Genomic DNA, 18,870 nt, shown 5'->3' with positions numbered 1-18,870 from the left:
ACATGGAATGATTGAAAAGAGCTCTCTCATGAATACATATCCGTTTGTCACCAAATGAGTACTGACTGAGCATACAAACAACTGTTCTGCTGCTAAAATTGCCCTCCTCGTCTTTTCCTTGTTTTTTTTTGTTTTTTGTGATTGCGGCCTCTTGGTCTTTCAAAATGTCAGACTTCCAAATGTTTATTCCATACATAATGAAATAAAGTGGAGAATAGACTAAAGGGCAGGCTGGGGGTTTCAATCCCCAACTTTGGAACTCTTTCTATCCCAAAATTGTGGCATAAAGAACACTGGACAGGAATGCAGGCTTTGCTTTCTTACACAGAGCCAAACAAAGCCGTTCAATGTGTATGCTTTATTGCTTTTACATGGCATGCCTGTTTTCTGATAAAAGGTATGATGTGTAACAACAGGATCAGCATCTGTCTAGTGGTATTCTGTTAAGATGACAGCTGCTGTTGTTTTGTTGGTAGATTCTATACATTCATAATACCCTTTTTTTGCCCCCAACAAAATAGATTGACGGCGTAACAGACTGCAGTCACAGAAGGTAGCCTGAAGCATTTCACTGAGTGGTAAAGCTGTGTGATCTAACCAACTGTCAAAATATTCATTCTAAAGTTATAAAACTCACTTCATAACAAAATGTTACTCTCTCCCTTTCTCACTGGTTCACTCAGTTTGTTTCTCTTTCGCTCTCTGTCTCACACGCTCACAACAAGAAAGAGACAGGAGGAAGAGAAAATTGAGAGAGACAGACAGAGAGAGAGTAAAAAGAGCCCAAGACAGATAGTCAAGAAAAAGTGAGTGATACATTTGAGTGACACAGTCAAGAGAAAAAGCACTCACCTTGAGGGTCCAGCAGGAACCTCGCGTCTTCGTTCCCAGAGACTATCTTGTATGCGACGGGCTCCAAGCCGCCATCTCTGGTGAGGGCAGACATGCTCAGCACCTCCACCCCAACCGCAAGGGATTCTGGGACCTGGGCCGTGTGCTCCGAGCTCAGGAACACAGGCTGGTAGTCGTCCAGGGAGACCACGTTCACCGTCACTGTGGCAACAGAGTAGAGTTGGCGTGGCAGGCCACGGTCGGTGGCCTTCAACTTGAGCTCAAAGGCGGGCGGGGTCTCGGAGGTGAGGGGTCGCTCCAGTCGGAGGATCCCTGAGAACTCGTCCAGTGAGAAGTAGCCCCCGTCTCCCGCCAGGAGACTGTACTTGACCTCTGAGTTTATACCTGGAGGCGCAGGAAGGAACGGAGGAAAAGGAAGTGGGAGGAGAAAGAGAGAGTGTTAGATTAAAATAAGGGCTGTCAAACTCATTTCAGGGTGAGGGTCACACTAGGCCAAAACTGATGACTTGATGAGGGCCGGACCATTTGCACAGACGCGCATACGCGCCTCGCGCTCACACACATTCACTTAAGGAGATAATAAACCAAAAAGCTTATATGTTTATTAATAGAGGATACAAACCATTACCAATTTGTGTCATTCACACACCTCACACACAGTAAAATTAGGGGAGAGCGATGGTTCCATGTTCAAAGCCACATCTTGTAACCTGTTTGCTGTTTATGACAGACGTGACGCAACAGCAACACGACACACACGGCAAATGAGTTTGCACTTTTATAACAAACCACAATTGTGTGTTAAACATCTGAATGTGTGTGTGTGTGTGTGTGTGTGTGTGTGTGTGTGTGTGTGTGTGTGTGTGTGTGTGTGTGTGTGTGTGTGTGTGTGTGTGTGTGTGTGTGTGTGTGTGTGTGTGTGTGTGTGTGTTTGCTGGATGCTTAAGAGCTGCTGGGACATGTATTTCCATTAGTCTCAATTACTGTCAACTTTGGGGACAATCTCTCAAGATTACCTAAAGAATATTTTGCCGCTGGGTTCCCAGATTGTACTTTGGGCATCTCATTCCTCTTACTTTTATATACATTTGGTACATTGAAAAGTTTGAGGACACCTGTACCATTGTTTGTCAGATGGATTTTTGTTAGTCCATGCTAAGGTTGACAATGAAAGTAAGGTAGCTTAAACCAACAGGCCACCTGTAAGAGGCCACCTGTAATATGCTTGCTTGCTGCTGCTGAGGAGGTGCAGGGGGCTTGTTCCTGTAAAGAGGCCTCCTGCTGAGCCGCAGAGGGCATGCTCCTTCAACAGGCCTCCCATGGAGGAGCACAGTGGAGGGCTGGCTCCTGTAAGAGGCCTCCTGTTGAGGTGAAGAGGGCATGCTCCTGCACATTTCAAGGAGTGGCTCACCGCTGCCTCTGCTCTGTCTTGTCCTGCTCAGTTATGACGCCTGCCTACCTAAGTGTGTGTGTGTGTGTGTCCATTTGTATGAAGGACTTTTCTTGCTTTTCTTGTGTGCATGTGCGTGTGCGTGTGCGTGTGTGTGTGTGTGTGTGTGTCCATTTGTATGAAGGACTTTTCTTGCTTTTCTTGTGCGTGCGTGCGTGCGTGCGTGCGTGCGTGCGTGCGTGCGTGCGTGTGTGTGTGTGCGTGTGTGTGTGTGTGTGTGTGTGTCTGTCCAGGTCCATGAGCTTCTACAGCACTGTACTGTATATGAGGGATCATGTGCGTCTGTGTGCCTGTGCGTTAGAGGGTATCATGTACATGTGCCTACCTGTCTGTGAATGCACGTGTTTGTTCGTGTGTGTGTGTGTGTGCATACCGGTGTGTGAGTCTCGTCTATGAGGGTGCAAAACTGTCCTTTCAATCCCAGATCAAACACCACACCTAAACTATTGCCACACAGCTGTTTCATGTCAAATAGAGAAGAGGAAAGGGAGAGAAGAACGTGTAAGGACTAACGAGAGAGCTTTGAAATTAGTTTCACACAATTTTCAACATGCCGGGCAAACTGTCAGCGGAACTGACGGATTCATTCAAGAGAGTTGAGGGAATCTTTTGCATTTCAGCCCCTGTACAATCGGAGGTTAACGCTCTCAGAATACGATATGCTAGAAACAGATCTATGGAACTAATTATGCCACTACTGTCTCGTCAATGGCATGCAGGTAGAATGCACATCTAATGAGGTGCTTGCTATGGAAAATACACAAAGAAATAACCACACTCCTCATTGTTAGTGACTCATTTCACGCCTTGTCAAGGTTTATGAAGGCTTCATTGCTGAAACATTGTTGTGTGAATAAATGTAGCTGTAACTGTTGTGTGCAGCCATTTCTTTTTTTAAATAAAATATGTGAAATTCAATCCACATCACCAGTTCCCAAAGGGAGTTGAAGACAGACTTGCAGACTCATACTGTAGATAGTATTTTATTAATTAGTTGTACTGCCAGCATGTCTTCATAAGTGTTGAACATTGGCACAGCAGTGAACAGAATATCAAATAGCTTCTTAAATTATTCCTTTTCAAAGGAAATGGTGCAGAGGATGATGATGCACTCCAACTTTAGACAGCACTTTAGACAGCGAGCTAGACAGTGAAGGGGAGAAGCAGGAGGAATGCACTGTCAGGGTCTGATCTAAGATCAGTTGAGGGTCACTGATGCCCAGCAGTGGTGGTATAATACCTGATTTATACTTGGCTGCACGCTGTGTATCGCGGACTGAGGCTGGCTCGTTGCGGACAGTACATTACAAAATCCTGACCAAGAAATGGTACGTTAATTCAACTCTCAGGATTTAGCAGCATAGCGTCATATTTAAGGCATAGAAAAGATTAAACTATGTGTCAACACAGCTGTGGTATGGCTCTATGTGGGTGTGAGATCAGAGCTGCTCGGACAGGTCTCTCTATTAATCTTTATTATGTTGAAGATCAATCACACGTGCTACACACACACAGACACACACACACACACAAGAGCATTTCCATTATCTTTTTTTATTAAGAATCACCTACACCATACCCACTCATACAAACTGGGCGTGCGCGCACACACACACACACACACACACACACACACACACACACACACACACACACACACACACACACACACACACACACACACACACACACACACACACACACACACACACACACACACACACACACACACACACACACACACACACAGTGTTGACATGATTAAAGAGACGAGGTAAGCAGAGTAGTCACAACAAGTTCTGAAATTCGAGAAAGCCACAAAAGAATTCTTGAACGTGTTTATTCAAAGGAAGTATTGTATGAGGGCCGTCTCATAAGAGGGCCCAATGTATCGCCTTTTCAGCAAACGTGGGCCAAAATCTATGGGAAAATAGCCCATAACTTCAAAAGTAATCTTGACAGTAGATAGATAGATAAATAATGAACTATTTAACTACTGCACCAATGACTGATTTACTGTAAATACTGCATGAAATCTAAAAGAGTCACATTTAGCTATGTTTGGCACTTTTATTTTGAAGCATCACAAAGAAAATGTTTTCGTAAAATCCGAAATAGAAATCTATTTGTGTTGAATTATTTCACAGCCTTGTCTTACAACTACCCATGGACAAACCATTTTTTTCCTTTTTTCTTTTTCTTTTATTTTAGACTGACAGGCGACCCTCTCACCTCCTTTGATCCAAACGTGCCTGAACGCAAGACACACGTTCAACTTCATGGCACTCTGTTACGCAGCATTAGATCTGGTTCATAGAATAGGGTAAAGTCAAACCAGTGCTTTCAGGGATGTTATGCCTCATTTATACTGATGACTTATACGTGTAGATAAATACTTGTATAAGAGTGTAAAAGTATATAAATCAGGCATTCGTTTGAGCCGGAAATCTGAACCTGGGTGAAAAGTGAAAGTGAGCAGTGGTGTAAAGTAACTAAGTACATATTCTCAAGTACTGTTCTTAAGTACAATTTTGAGGTACTTTTACTTTACTGGAGTATTTCCAATTTTCAGTACTTTTACTTCTACTCCACTACATCTCAGAGGCAAATATTGTACTTTTACTCCACTACAATTATTTGAGAACTTTAGTTCCTAGTTACTTTGCAGATATAAATATATTACATTATAAAACATACATGAACCACTTTAGCCCTATTTTATACCTAGGCTATTTGAAAATAGCAGATCTACAAGCTCACAACGCGTCGCATCGCAATGCGTTGTGAGCTTGTAGATCGGCTATTTTCAAACATTTTAGTACTTTTACTTTTGGTACTTTAAGTACATTTTGATACAAATACTTGTGTACTTTTACTCAAGTAACATTTTGAACACAGGCCTTTTACTTGTAACAGAGTATTTTTATATTGTGGTATTGCTACTTTTACTTAAATAAGATATCTGAGTACTTCTTCCACCACTGTGTAGCATTAGCTGTGGTTTAGAATAGGGTAAGTCAAACCAATGCTTTCAGGGATGTTATGCCGGATTGATACTGATGACTAAAGGTCCTTACACACCGGGGGCGATTCTTTCATGCGAATAATACGTTTTTTTTATAAACCTTATAAAGTCAATACAAGCTTCCACATCAATTTCGTGGAGCGAAAAAGCGTATTTTATTTATTCGAACCGAGTCCGAATTTTGCGTATATTCGCATAATCGGCGGTGTGTAATGACCTTTACACTCGTAGATAAATACTTGTATAAGAGTGTTAAAGTATATAAATCAGGCATTCATTTACATGTTTGAGCCGGAATCTGATCCTGGGTTAAAAGTGAAAGTGAGGCTAGAGCACAACATTGTGTGTGGGCTGCTGATTCGATGGAAATTGACTCGAAATTAACTTCAGCCATTAGGCTACTACATGTCTTTTCATCTTTCAGAAGGCGTTGATAAGATTTATTTGCTGCCTGATAGCCAGAAACAGCACATTTTGGTCATAAAATCTATCAACAATGACTAGCGGAGCTGGCTACAGTAAATAGATGCGTCTGTTGAAAATTATTGGATGGACAAGTTGGAGCATGGGATTTGTCACAGCTTGTAAAATCCTATAATTTTACAGCGTGGCCATAGGCCAAGAACAGGGTTTGTCTGCATGTATTGTAAATCCCCTCAAAAGCAGCTCATGCTGCTACGTGCATGACGTCATGAAACAGAAGCACATGTGGAAAACCTGAAGGGCCTGGTGAAGTAAAAGTAAAAGTAAAGAGTGTGAGAATTGGGCTATAGTTGAAAATCTATGCATGTAAAAAACACTTTTGTTGTTATTAGTGAAGTATGTATAAAGATTACCACACCAATGACATGAAACAAATGCCACGGTACGGGCCTGCACTCGTCCATAGAAATGATAGCAAAACGTTTTTTGTTCATGTTAATTTAAGTACTACACAGAGTAGCTGTATTGTAGGGCAGCATACCAACCTAAAAATGTCAGAACATTTGACATATACAGCTACGTAGGGGGGCTCACTGGGTGGCTGTCACATTTTTAACACCTGGGCATGGCCTTCTTTTCTGTGATTATGGGTTAGCGATATATGGAATCCTATGGAACCTACAATTACAGCATAGAACACCCACAAGTTTTCTATGGCTTCTATATGAAATCTAGCATGTGTGCTTACTGATATTATTTTTCTTCAATTAAGTATACACACATAAAACAACCAAAACCAAGAGAGATAGGATAAAGCCATCCCTGGGGCCTGATGAAACCTGGTTAAAGCTGACTTATCACATCATCCTTCACTGAATCTGGACCAAAACATGTTACATGTTGCCCACTTTCTCTACTATAAATTCAAAATGATCTAACTGGTGCCCTGGTTGTCACCAGTTATCTTAATGACAGAGTCATCTGACACAACCAGATGTGCTTTACAGCACTAACAAAGACGTGAAGGGCTTGTGACTGGAACTAATAACTGGACCAGGTGGGATGAGAAATGCCCCATGGGCAAGACTGTTAACATCCAGTAGTTGCTGTGGAGCTGCTCAGTGCACAGCAGCAGAAGATTGTGGTTGAACTGGGCAGCTTCATGGTGTAAATATGTCTAACTCTAAATGTGATCCAGCAGATAAAAGAGTAGATGTGCCCAGCTTCAGTGGTTAAAAAAAAAAGAGGGAAATCAATTTTACTAAATGTTTTTGTTTTATTTTCACCTATAAAGACATGCCCAAAATTAGGGATGCCGGGGTTTAAAGTGGTTTACCATATGGTTATGGAACAAAACACTCACCTGTATCGGGGTCCTTGGCATATATGACGGCGACGGGGGTTCGAACAGTCGTGTTATCGAACACCGAGATGTCGTAGTGGCTGGCGGAGAAACGTGGAGCATTGTCGTTCATATCCTGGATCATCAGCAAGATGTCCGCCTGGCACGAACGCCCGCCGCCATCCGTGGCCTTGGCGACCAGGTTGTGCTCCCCCTCCCTCTCCCGGTCCAACACAGCCATCGTGAACAGCTCACCTGGAGCAGGTGTGCAGATGAAAGAGAATGGAACACAATGGGATGTGAGACTTTAAGTCAGTGGATCAGGGCCCACTTGAGAATCTTGAAAATGTGTTTGCGGCCCACCCATCTGACCACTTCGTGTTAAGTGGTCAGATATGGGTGTGCCACGTGCATTTTCCGAGCATATTGATTTATGTTCTGGCTTGGATCAATGGAACTAAGATTATGTTCCAATTTATCGGTATCACAATGAAAACACATTTTTCACAGTTGTAACAAAACAAAAAAAAGCGCTTTAAGCTCCTATGTATGTAAAAACACTCATGTTAATTTAAGTACTAAGGATTACTGTGATTTTGGTAAGCTCACATTTGATATCACACACACCATACCTGTAACTTTCACTAGCCCCCCCAAAAAAATAAGTTTGTTTTAAAATTAATTGAAAATCGATACATTTAATCGAGTAAATTCTTAACGTTTTAGACATTTTAGCAGAGGCTGTTACTAAAGTAAAATCCTTGATACTAATCCCCTTCGGGTAATTCTCTGAACTAAGGCATTCAATGCCTTGCTCAAAGACACTTCCACTGGGCAGAGCCTTGTCAATATGGGATCTTAAACCCATTCCCTATGACTTAAGGGTGGTCTGTCAGACAAACAAAGGAGACTGAGCGCACACCAATACTATGTAGGTGCTGACCACCATAACTGCAAACCCTGTTTAAAATACCTTTTTTATCTTAAAGGGCACAAACAACCAACGTTTTGACGTGTAGTCTGCCTCAGGGTTTGAAGGGTGGCCTCCCACTTATTGTCATTTCTCCAACATGGTGGATGTAAAAATATTATTATTATCATCATTATTATTGTTATTATTATACTCAGACCAACACGCCCAACCACTGCACAGATTTAAGGCATGTTCTTTGTTTTGTCAGGAAGGAAGAGGCGATAACATCCGTCATGTTCCTCATAACCACTGTTAGCCACTCTGCAATCATTCTGTGACAGGCCTCTGTTTTGTTACAATAGCACTGTGACGTTTACAGTAAATGCTGGCCAATGGGTCTAAAAAATGCATAGAGCAGACAAGTATCTAAGATGAGATACTGTACCAATATGCGCCGCTCAGCATGCCAGTATGATAGGCAATTAAGGCAATTTTATTTGTATAGCACATTTCAACTAGCCTCGTAAACACCCCCCCCCCCCCCGGAAATCGTATTGCTGCAAATGCATTCGATTTCCGGGAGGGGGGGGGGGGGGGTTTACGAGGCTGCATTTCAACAACAAGGCAATTCAATGTGCTTTACACAGCACATCAAGCAAAGGAAACACAATTATAAAATGACATGAGGATGCATAAAACAAAAGATGATAGAGGAACATGAGCAGAAATGTGTCATTACAAAAACAGTTAGGTGACTGGAAGGCGGAGGTAGTCTAAGGAATTGCAATGTGTATTGTCAATGCATTATGTCACCAACCTGGTGACTGTACCTGAAAGCAACAAGAAAATGTAAAAACACAACAAGAGCAGAGGTGCACTGCAATGGCAATATAGTATACCCGCTGGAATTCAAGCAGAGGCTAATCTGTTTTCATTTTTGTCATTCAGCACCCTCCCATACCTTAGTTTAGGGTTACCCCGCCGAAAATCTAAACATACCCTAACCTTGGTAATATGATAAGATTGGGGGGGGGAAGACCCGCTAGATCACAAATGCGATTGGCTGACAATCATGAAAAAAAAGGATAATGGTGCTATGACACAGAAGTATGATGGATGAAGGTGAAGTGGAGGAAGTACACTGAGAAATGGAAACATGGCAATAGAAAATGCGCTGCCACTTACTGCGGCTCAGGGCTCTCTCGTTCTCTCAACAGCGTAACAGGCCACAGGTATTTGTTCAAGCTTTAATCCTATCTCCAACTCAAACAAACAGCTGAGCTCAACTTAGTGGGGGTGGCTTGTGTTTTGACCCCAAACAGACGCCGTATTACCTGTCTTGTGGTTGAGATGGAACTTGTCAGCATGGGGCCCATGGAGGGTGTAGGAGACCTGGCCGTTGGCGCCCGTGTCTGGGTCAGAGGCAGACACCTTCAGAATGAACTGATTGGAAGGTGAGTTCTCCATCACCACTTCTGTGTACACCAACTACAACACATGGGAAAGTAATAATAATATTAATAATAATCAATTTACAATTTACAATTTAGGCATTTAGCAGACGCTCTTAATCCAGAGCGTCTGCTAATCATAAAAACAATATTTATTTATTGTATTATTATTGTTGTAGACTACTGCTCCTCCAGTATTTCTTGGGGGGCTTTTATTTGACAGTACAGTAGGTTGACAGGAAATGGGGAGAGAGGGAGGGGAGTGACATGTAGCAAAGGCCGTCAGGGTCGGGGTTCGAACCCGCAACACTCGGTCAGGCTACATTGAGCCTCGGTGCCTGGACCGCTACGCCAGCGGTCCAGTATTTAGTTATATAATAACTAACAGATACAAATAAAAATACAAACAAACAACAAAGCTAAAAAAAAAAAAATCATAAAATGTGTAATTGCATATTTGAATAACTATGACCTTCTGATTATAGTACAGTTTCAACACTAGTCAACTCTGGTGCCTCATGTCATCTACCAAAATGTGACCAGACTCACCTGTTCACAAAGGGGACTGTTATCGTTGACGTCCAGCACGTGAATCTCAACGGTGGCCGGGGCCTGGAACTTTCCGTCAGTGGCTGTGACCGTCAGGATGTACCTGTCTTTGACCTCGCGGTCCAGGGCTTCCTTTAGGATGAGCCCCCACTCGCCCTCGTCCTCCTGCACTATGGCAAACTGGCCCAGTGGGTCTCCATCTGCAAGCGTAGCGCAATGCCCAATTTACGCTTCGTTATGCTCCACTGGAAATAGCTTGTCGATCAGCTATTTTCAGTTTTAACACATGACACTGACGTACAAAGTAGTATAGATCGGGCTGAAAATGCTGTAGGCTACTTTTCATTATTTTGGGAGATTCAGCAGTGAACAAATGCTCTTTAACAGAAATGCCATGCTTCATAGAACTCACTTCAGTTGCACAACTTCGCACTTAGGAGCTGACGATTACAACTGGAATCTCGTACTGTTAACCACTGTCATTGGGGGTTAAACACCTTGCTCAAGCGCAGATCAATAGTAGTTGCTGAGGGTAAAACTTTTTCATTTATTTTCCTCGCCTTAACCCAATAACCCTGCACAGTATTTTCTCAGCCACTCCAAGGAATTAAAACTGCTGAACTTCTCCTAACAGTAATAAACCCACTAATAAACCTCTCTCTAGGCTAACAGTACCTCCACCCACACTATTGATCTGGATGTTTGTCTTTGAGATACAGGAAGACATACAGATACATAGATACAGTAACTAGTATAGCTAGCTAGCTGGACGAAGAAAAACAGTATTTGTAAAGACTGTAGATCCATTATGACAGGTCCTGTCAGAACACTAAAAGAGACTTTCAAACAAAAACACACAGAAGCACAACCAAAAGATGAGGTCATGCTACCATAACCCAAATGCAAATAATCCTCCATTGGACATTACAAAAGAGATGTTTTGAAAGCAAAGCTGACTCCATTAGCGGCATCAGGACTTTGTTGTCTGAAGAAAAATACAGGATTCATGTGCATTCAGATTTGTTGTTGCTTTTGGCTCCAGGGTGTTGAGTTAGTATTCTGGTGCTGCTGTCTACCTGCCAGTTAGCTTGGGTTTGTGATTTTAAGGATGTAGTTTAACCGTATTAAGGGTCTAATAAACAGAGGAACAATTCTTCTGTTACTATGGATGATCTGTACACATGTACTGTAGGACGCACACACACACACACACACACACACACACACACACACACACACACACACACACACACACACACACACACACACACACACACACACACACACACACACACACACACACACACACACACACACACACACACACACACAGTGCCACACCTGTGATGTAGCAGGTGACCAGGCGGTTCTCCAGCGCCATGTCGGCATCAGAGGTGGTCATGGAGACGATGACATCACCGGGCCAGCTGTTCTCGACCACCGAGCCGCGGTACGACGGCTCGGAGAAGCTCGGCGTGTTGTCGTTCTCGTCCGTTACCGTCACTTCCACCACCACTGACGACGAGAGCCTGGCATCCCCACCCCGGTCCCAGGCCACCACCTGGAAGCGGTACAGCCGCCGCTCCTCGCAGTCTGTTTCGCGCACTGTTGTTATCCAGCCATCCTCCGCGTCAATGGCGAAGACGTCAGCGATGTTCTCACTAGTGATGTCGTCAGGAAGCGACGCCAAGCTGTAGGTCACCTGACCATTTACGTCTGCGTCCGCGTCATTGGCGGTGACCTGTGGGGAGAGGGACAACATTTGGCTTCTGGCAAAGGCTTGGGCTTTTGAAGATCAGATGGAGAGAGGCAATGTGCATTACACACAGTCCTAATGATCAGGTTCTTCATTGTTGTTTATAACTCCATTTCATTGTTGGTTATAGGTTTGGGTTTGAGGTTAAAGTTAGGCTTCACTTTAGATTTAGATGGTACTGTTCTGACTACTGTTTGCTAAGTACTGTGACTGTCAGGGGATTTTTTATTTCTGTGTCCTTTACTTTCTGTGGGGAAATAAAGAGTGTGCTTGTTTGTTCACTCACTTTCACTCAGACTCAGCCCTCTTTCCTGCTCTTATTCCCACATTCCACCCATGCTCCTTCACTCACTCTTCTCTCGCTTGCTCCCTCCTTCTCTGCTTCACTCATTAATTCACTCCTTCCTTCCATCCCTTGCTCCCTCTCACTCCCTACTAATGTGCTCACCATTCCCCCCCCCCCCCTCACCTGTATGACAGTGGTTCCAGCAGGCATGTTCTCAGCCAGGAATGCCTTGTAGGGGTTGGCCTCAAACACCGGCTCGTTATCGTTCACGTCTTGGACCTGAATGCTGACGGACACCAGTGAGGCCACATCTGTCCCATTGTGGTTCCCCTGGGCGATCACGTCTATCTGGTACCACTTGGTCTTCTCATGGTCCATGGTCTTCTGAACCAGCAGTGTCCCACTCTCTTTGTCCAGGCTGAACACTCTGTCTTGGTTGCTCTCCACTGTGTTGCCATCCACCAGGCTGTATATGAGTGGCATGTCAGAGTCTGCCCTCACCGAGCCTATCTCCGTGCCAACCACCACATCTTCGGATGCTGTGAAGGAGTACAGAGGTTCTGAGAACTTCGGGAGGGGAACCTCGGGAGAAACCACCTTGACCTGAACGGGAACAGTGGTGTTCCTGAACGGTAGACCTCCGTCACGTGCCTTGACCTTGAAGTTGAAGATCTTGTTCTCCATGCTGGCCAAGCTCTCCTTGACGGTCACAATGCCAGTGAATGGGTTGATCTCGATGACATCTTCTGTGATCTCCTCCTCTACTTCATCCACAGTGTACGTCACGTCTGCATTTTTGCCTTCATCTGCGTCGTACGCTACGATCTGGATCACAGGCGAACCTTTATTTACAGTCGACTGGATAGCAACATGGTATTCTGTCGCCTTGAACTGGGGAGCATTGTCATTCTCGTCTGTGAGGATAATCTTGACCGTGCAGAATGCCACTCTCCCTCCACCATCTTTGGCCATTACTTTGATGGCTATAACTCTCTGAGTGGGGTTTTCCCTGTCCAGAGGCTGTGTTGTTATTATCTGCCCGTTGTTGTCGATGGCGAATGCCTCGTCAGCTAGTTTGTTTATGATGGTGTAGTCCACACTACCATATGGACCATCGTCTGGGTCTATAGCCGCCAGTCGGATAACCCGGGTTCCAGCATCGGCATTCTCGGCCAGCTCTGCTTCATAGATGCTCTGCTTGAAGAGGGGGCTGTGTCTGTTGCTGCCCATCATGTCGATGTTCACTGGGGCTGTATTCTGGAACACTCCGTCTGAAACTGCCACTGTTAGGTTATAGTAGGGATCCAGATTCCTCTTGCATACGTTGGAGAATGAGATGATCCCCGATGATTCATTGATGTTGAAATACCTGCCTTCATTCCCTGAGAGAATCTTATAGTGGAGGTTGTTCAGATCCTTGGTGTCAGGGTCTGAGGCTTGGATTTTGATGACTATGTGGCCACATTTAGCCATTTCATCCAGTGTGGCTTGGTATTGGGCTTCCATGAAGTTTGGTGGGTTGTCATTGATGTCAGTAATGTTTACAACAATATAGGCCTCAGTACTGAGTGGGACTGTTCCATTGTCTGTGACACGGATTTTCAAATTAAAGTGTGTGTGTATTTCGTGATCCAGCACCTGTGTTGTGACAATCAACCCACTCTGAGGGTTGATCTCAAAGAAATTGGTTTCGTTCCATTCTGTTTTCACTATCAGGAAGGTCAGGTCTTTATTTCTCCCTGAGTCTTTATCTGACGCAGATAGCTGTATGACGGAAGTGCCCACAGGAAGTCCCTCTGGTAGGTCCACTGTGTGAGTCAGGTTTGAGAAAACAGGAGCATTGTCGTTCACATCCTCTACTTCTATTTCAACTGTGGCCTCAGAAAAAGCTCCAGTCACAGAGTCAGTTGCCCGCACTGTTAACATGTGCATGAACTGGCTCTCATAGTCCAAGGGGTTAATGACAGTCAACACCCCCGATTTGAAATCAATGTGAAAATGTTTCGATGCATTTTCCTCCTGTAGGTTGTAAATAAGCCGGTATCCCTCTGGGTTCCTCGCCTGGACATGCAAAATGGTGGTGAAAGGGGGCACATTTTCGGGGACCTTGAGTGGGTAGAGCAAGGTCTGGAACACTGGGTTGGTTCGGTTTCTCACTTGGATGCTGAGTTGTGCCGAAGAGGTCAGGCTGGGATTACCCTCATCTGTAGCCAGAACGGTCAACACATACCTACTTAGGGCTTCAAAGTCAAGAGGCCTTTGGAGGGACACATCACCTACATAGGGGTCTATTCTGAAAAGATCATAATCCTCCTCTAATAAGTACATGATCGATGCACTCTGGGCGATGTCGCTGTCACTTGCAGTCACTTGGTACAAAACATCTCCAGGCTCAGAATCTTCATTTATCATCATGAAAAATGGCAGGTTGAGAAACTGTGGGGGGCTGTCATTGACATCATCTATGTAGACCTTAACCTGGGTTACAGCTCTCCTCTGGGGCATCCTCATGTCTCTTACCTCTACCATAACATCATACACATCCTGCTCCTCTCTGTCAAAAGGAACACCAGTGGTTTCCAGAACCCCTGATGTCTGGGATATGGCAAACCTGCCCATAGGGTTTAGAACAGAGTATATTAGAGGCTCGTTCAGGTAGCTGCCCTTGGCTCTGAGCGCTGCTAAGGTTTTGACAGAGCTGAGATTCTCTACGACACTAGCCGAGTACACTTTCAGCTCAAACCTGAGATCACTTGCAGTTACATTGGTGATGTTCATCTTGACGATAGCCGTGTCTTTGTAGAGACCATCGGAGGCTTTGACAAGCAGCTGGTGAAAGGGCATAAACTCAGAGAAACTGTTCACGGTGATGACACCAGTGTCAGGGTGAATCAAAAACTCGTTGTGTAGATTCCCCTCGATGATGCTGTATGACACTGCCGAGTCAGCATCATGTGCTGTCACCCGCACAACCTCTGTACCTTGGACTGCTGGGAAGAAGACAAAAGGCTCATACACTGGCACAGCGAATATTGGTGGGCAGTCGTTGAGGTCTAAGATGCGGATGGTGACTTTCGCAGACTCTGCTGCATACAGCCAGGGCTCCCCTGAGTCCCTCACCTGAACGGTGAAGCGATACTCAGACTTGGCCTCAAAATCGACAGGTGACACCAAAGAAAGGGTGCCCATGTTTGAGTCTATCTTGAAGACTTGAAGAGCCTCTGGCTCTAGAATGTGATACGCCAACAAAGAGTTTGAGTCTCTGTCTGCATCTGAGGCTTGGATAACCAAAGGTGCGTTCCTCTCCCCCATTACCACGCTGTTTACATGAGCTGACTCACTTATCTGTCCCACATACTCCTGCTGCTGAAAGACAGGGGCGTTATCGTTCTCATCGATCACATAGACATGAACAACAGTCTCAGACGAGGCTCCTGTCATAGTGAAGGCCAACACTCTGAGCTCGTAGGAGGGATGTGTTTCAAAATCCAGCGGTTCTTGGATGGAGACGAACCCAGTGTAGGAGTTGATGTAAAATATCCCATGGGGGTCACCTTTTCCAATGCTGTAATGCACGGCGGATGGGCTAGAGGCTGAAACGGTGACCACGGGGGTCCCGGGCAGGCTTGATTCGCTGATCTCTGCAAAGTACTCTTCTGAGGGGAAGGTGGGTGGCGTTTGTTCAGAGATGCGGATGTGGACATTGACAGAACAGAGGTCGCTGCGTTGAGGGAAGCCCTGGTCGGTGGCCTTCACCGTCAAGTGAAACTGGTCCTGGGGCTGAAGATCCAGTGGTTTGGATAAACTGATGGAGCCCAGCTCGGAGTCTATGGAGAAGATGTGGTCAATGTTCCCTGTGGGAGAAGAAAGAAAGTAAAAAAAAATTAGTTGCTCTCACTTACGAGTTGAAGTTTAGTTTAATTCCCTAAAGTTCAAATTCAAGTTCAAAAAGGTTACCCAGGGGCCACGTTACTTAACTGACAATACTATATATAATTGGGTAGAGAGTTTTATTAAAACATTTCTGACCCACAAAGTCAAAGAGTTCGGAAGAATCCATCATACATTAATTCACTTTAAGTTAAACATTTTCAAAGTTACCCTTTTGAAACTCAAGAAGCTCACACCCTGAAGAATAACGCACACACAGAATCAGTGAAAATACAGAGGAGATCAACACATTTTTATCCACAGTATGTGAGCTCATGTTTTATCTGTTTTCATCAGGGTGCATTCTGGCTTGGCAGAGCTTGTTTTAAAGGAAAGTAGAGAGGTAAAGAACTCCCCATTGTAATGTATCGTCTTGATTCAGTTTGATTTGACAGAATTATTAAAGAGACAGCAAAAAAAAACATGAGCCGTGCTGTTGCTGTATATTTTCTTTCAAATGGGCCGTCTGCTCTAAAGAGGAGGTACAAAGGAGAAAATACAATCTAAAAGCCAAGCTGTCATTTCCATCATTCCACCTACCAGAGTGCAGGGAGTAGCTGATGTGAGCATTGCTGCCCATGTCCTTGTCCAGGGCCTTCACCCTAAGGACCTCGGTCCCCTTGGGGGTCAGGTTGGAGATGCGGACCTCATAGCGCGGGCTGAGGAAGGCGGGGGAGTGGTCGTTACAATCCTCCACATACACCACCGCCTTCACAAAGTTCCGCTTAACAGGGATTTCCTGGTCACGCACCTGATGAGAGAAAGTTTTAAGAAAGTTATAAGTTTGTTAAAAGCGCACTTATTTCAGAAACAAAGTTTCTGGGTGTCTCCTAGGGCTTTAAATATTGAAGGAGAAGATAGCAGTGAGGTTCTGGGGTGGAATAGATGAAGAGAGTGTGGTTAGCGTAGAGAAGAGTTCGGAGTCGTAAGTTACAAAGTGCAATAAAGTGCCTGGTTTATTTATGGCAAGTGGCCATAAATAACGGCACATGGCAAGATAGGGGGATAATGGGCAAAGGATCAGGGTGCGGTTTAATGCCCGAGGTACACATTGTATCTGTGTGGACAATTGATGGTTCTGCAAAAAGTAATCTCAACCGTGACTCTTCAGTTCTTCACTGGACATTTCTCTGTCCTGATCGATTCTTATAATGAAATTGTGATTTCCTCTGACAGCCATTGTTACAAGTCCCATATTTGGCATCTATTTCCCAGCATTCTGCAGCTCAGGGGTCATCGCCATGCTGGCTTGTGGTGGACATTTTTGACAAAATGTTATGTTTGCCATGGACATACAATATAGATAAACACATAAAGAGCTAGCCCTAACTAAATGACCATTACAGGTCTGTAACTCTGAGTGTGTACAAATGGAACCAAATGGACCTTTACGGGTCCATTTGGTTTCATTTGTACACACTCAGAGTTATGGGGGTCCTTGAAAATAATCCACTGCACCAGTGGACTCATTAGCTGATGTGCCATACAATACATAGTGTCATAGTAAATCAGTGTCATACATATTCTGAAGAAAACCTGGAGACTGACATTAAGTAATTGGGTGTTATGATCAAAATAAGAACATTATAATGGTGTGTAAAAACAAAATCAAACATTTGGCACAGACAAGGCCAAGTCTTGCCACGGACACATGTCCGTGTACGGACATATTGATGACCCCTGCTGCAGCTCCAAATTTTTCCATTCCATTCAATGTGCTGGGCTGTTATGTGGTTAGGGTATTCTAACAGTTGAGCCAGTTCAGTATGTATGAAGTATTTGTATACATGACTAGAAAATTCATACATTTTGCTATGATGGGTTGATGGGTTGACAATCATACCACATTTGTAGGGCCATTTTGTCCTCTCCTCTCACAAATAATCTCATGCTCTATAAGTACCTAACTGTTATCATACCATGATAATGAGCGTATGAACAGAGATCTCCTCATAGTCCAGTTTCTCTGTTATGACCAGCACTGCACTCTTGGGGTCGAGGTGGAAGTACTTGGTACTGTCAGGGTGGAGGCTGCTGTGGATGGAGTAGACCAGCCTGCTGTTGATGTCTGCGTCCTGGGCACTGATCTGCAGGATGTCCTTCCACGGGGCTGTATCCTCCGGAACCCTCACCTAGGTAGAGTACAGCATTATATTGACATTTACATGATGCCCTTATCCAGTACTTCTCCATTACAAATGTAGTCGTAGGCCTGTATTCTGGCATCAACATATACTTACAGTACCAAAGTAAAAGTTTTTAAAAAATCCAAACCTTAAATAAAACTTTAAAAATAGATGATCTACAAGCTCACAATGTGTTGTGACATGATTTATTTGATTTGCACAACAGTTACTTAAACATAGGCATACATTATAGCTTACGAATAGCTGAAGTATAAAATAGGGCTTACTTTCCACGACTGAGTGATTAAGCTTTCCAAAGGACAATAGTTTCCCAAAGCACACAAAAATCTGAGCCTCCACAACCTTGAAACACATTAAAAGCTTAATTGCAGCCTCGGAAAAGAAGAGACAGAGATGCAGCAGCAGGGAATTTGGATTAAAATTAAGACACCTTGAGTTAGGAATGAGTAAACTGAACAAACTCATGTCTTATACTTGTATAATCAATAACCCACTTTGAACATTTCTTTCATTTTATTTTCTCTTTATCTCTCAAGTCTCAGGTATTTGTCTTTCCTGAAAAACACAGCAGGGACGTTTCTCCACTAGCTCTCTGTGATGACCTATACAAGGTAGCCAAGGGCATGGTACTCCACTACTTACAGGCCATAATCCAACCCTGTACTCCATTTTGCATACTGTGATAATCTACGGCAAGTGGCATGAACCTTCCTTCCCTGCCGGTCTAGACTCTTCTGACTCCTGGC

General features: G+C 44.1%; 1 protein-coding gene across 3 annotated transcripts in view; it reads right to left on the bottom strand.

The window, feature by feature from the left end:
• The window catches only part of fat2 (FAT atypical cadherin 2), an 87,348-nt gene that overhangs the window by 35,645 nt on the left and 32,833 nt on the right, over positions 1-18,870 (bottom strand). For all 3 annotated transcript variants that reach the window (XM_084085554.1, XM_084085556.1, XM_084085555.1), the window contains exons 9-16: positions 17,897-18,109; positions 16,518-16,728; positions 12,231-15,901; positions 11,347-11,746; positions 10,006-10,205; positions 9,340-9,493; positions 7,114-7,347; positions 853-1,236 (exon numbers count right to left, since the gene is read on the bottom strand). In XM_084085554.1, the coding sequence (XP_083941680.1) occupies positions 853-1,236; positions 7,114-7,347; positions 9,340-9,493; positions 10,006-10,205; positions 11,347-11,746; positions 12,231-15,901; positions 16,518-16,728; positions 17,897-18,109 (5,467 nt within the window). The remainder of the gene's footprint in view (positions 1-852; positions 1,237-7,113; positions 7,348-9,339; positions 9,494-10,005; positions 10,206-11,346; positions 11,747-12,230; positions 15,902-16,517; positions 16,729-17,896; positions 18,110-18,870) is intronic.

The sequence above is a fragment of the Gymnoscopelus microlampas genome (genome assembly GCF_963454915.1).
Source record: "Gymnoscopelus microlampas genome assembly, chromosome: 18".
Lineage (NCBI taxonomy): Eukaryota > Metazoa > Chordata > Actinopteri > Myctophiformes > Myctophidae > Gymnoscopelus > Gymnoscopelus microlampas.
Note: the sequence above shows the minus strand (reverse complement) of the source record. Positions and strands in the feature narration are given on the sequence as shown.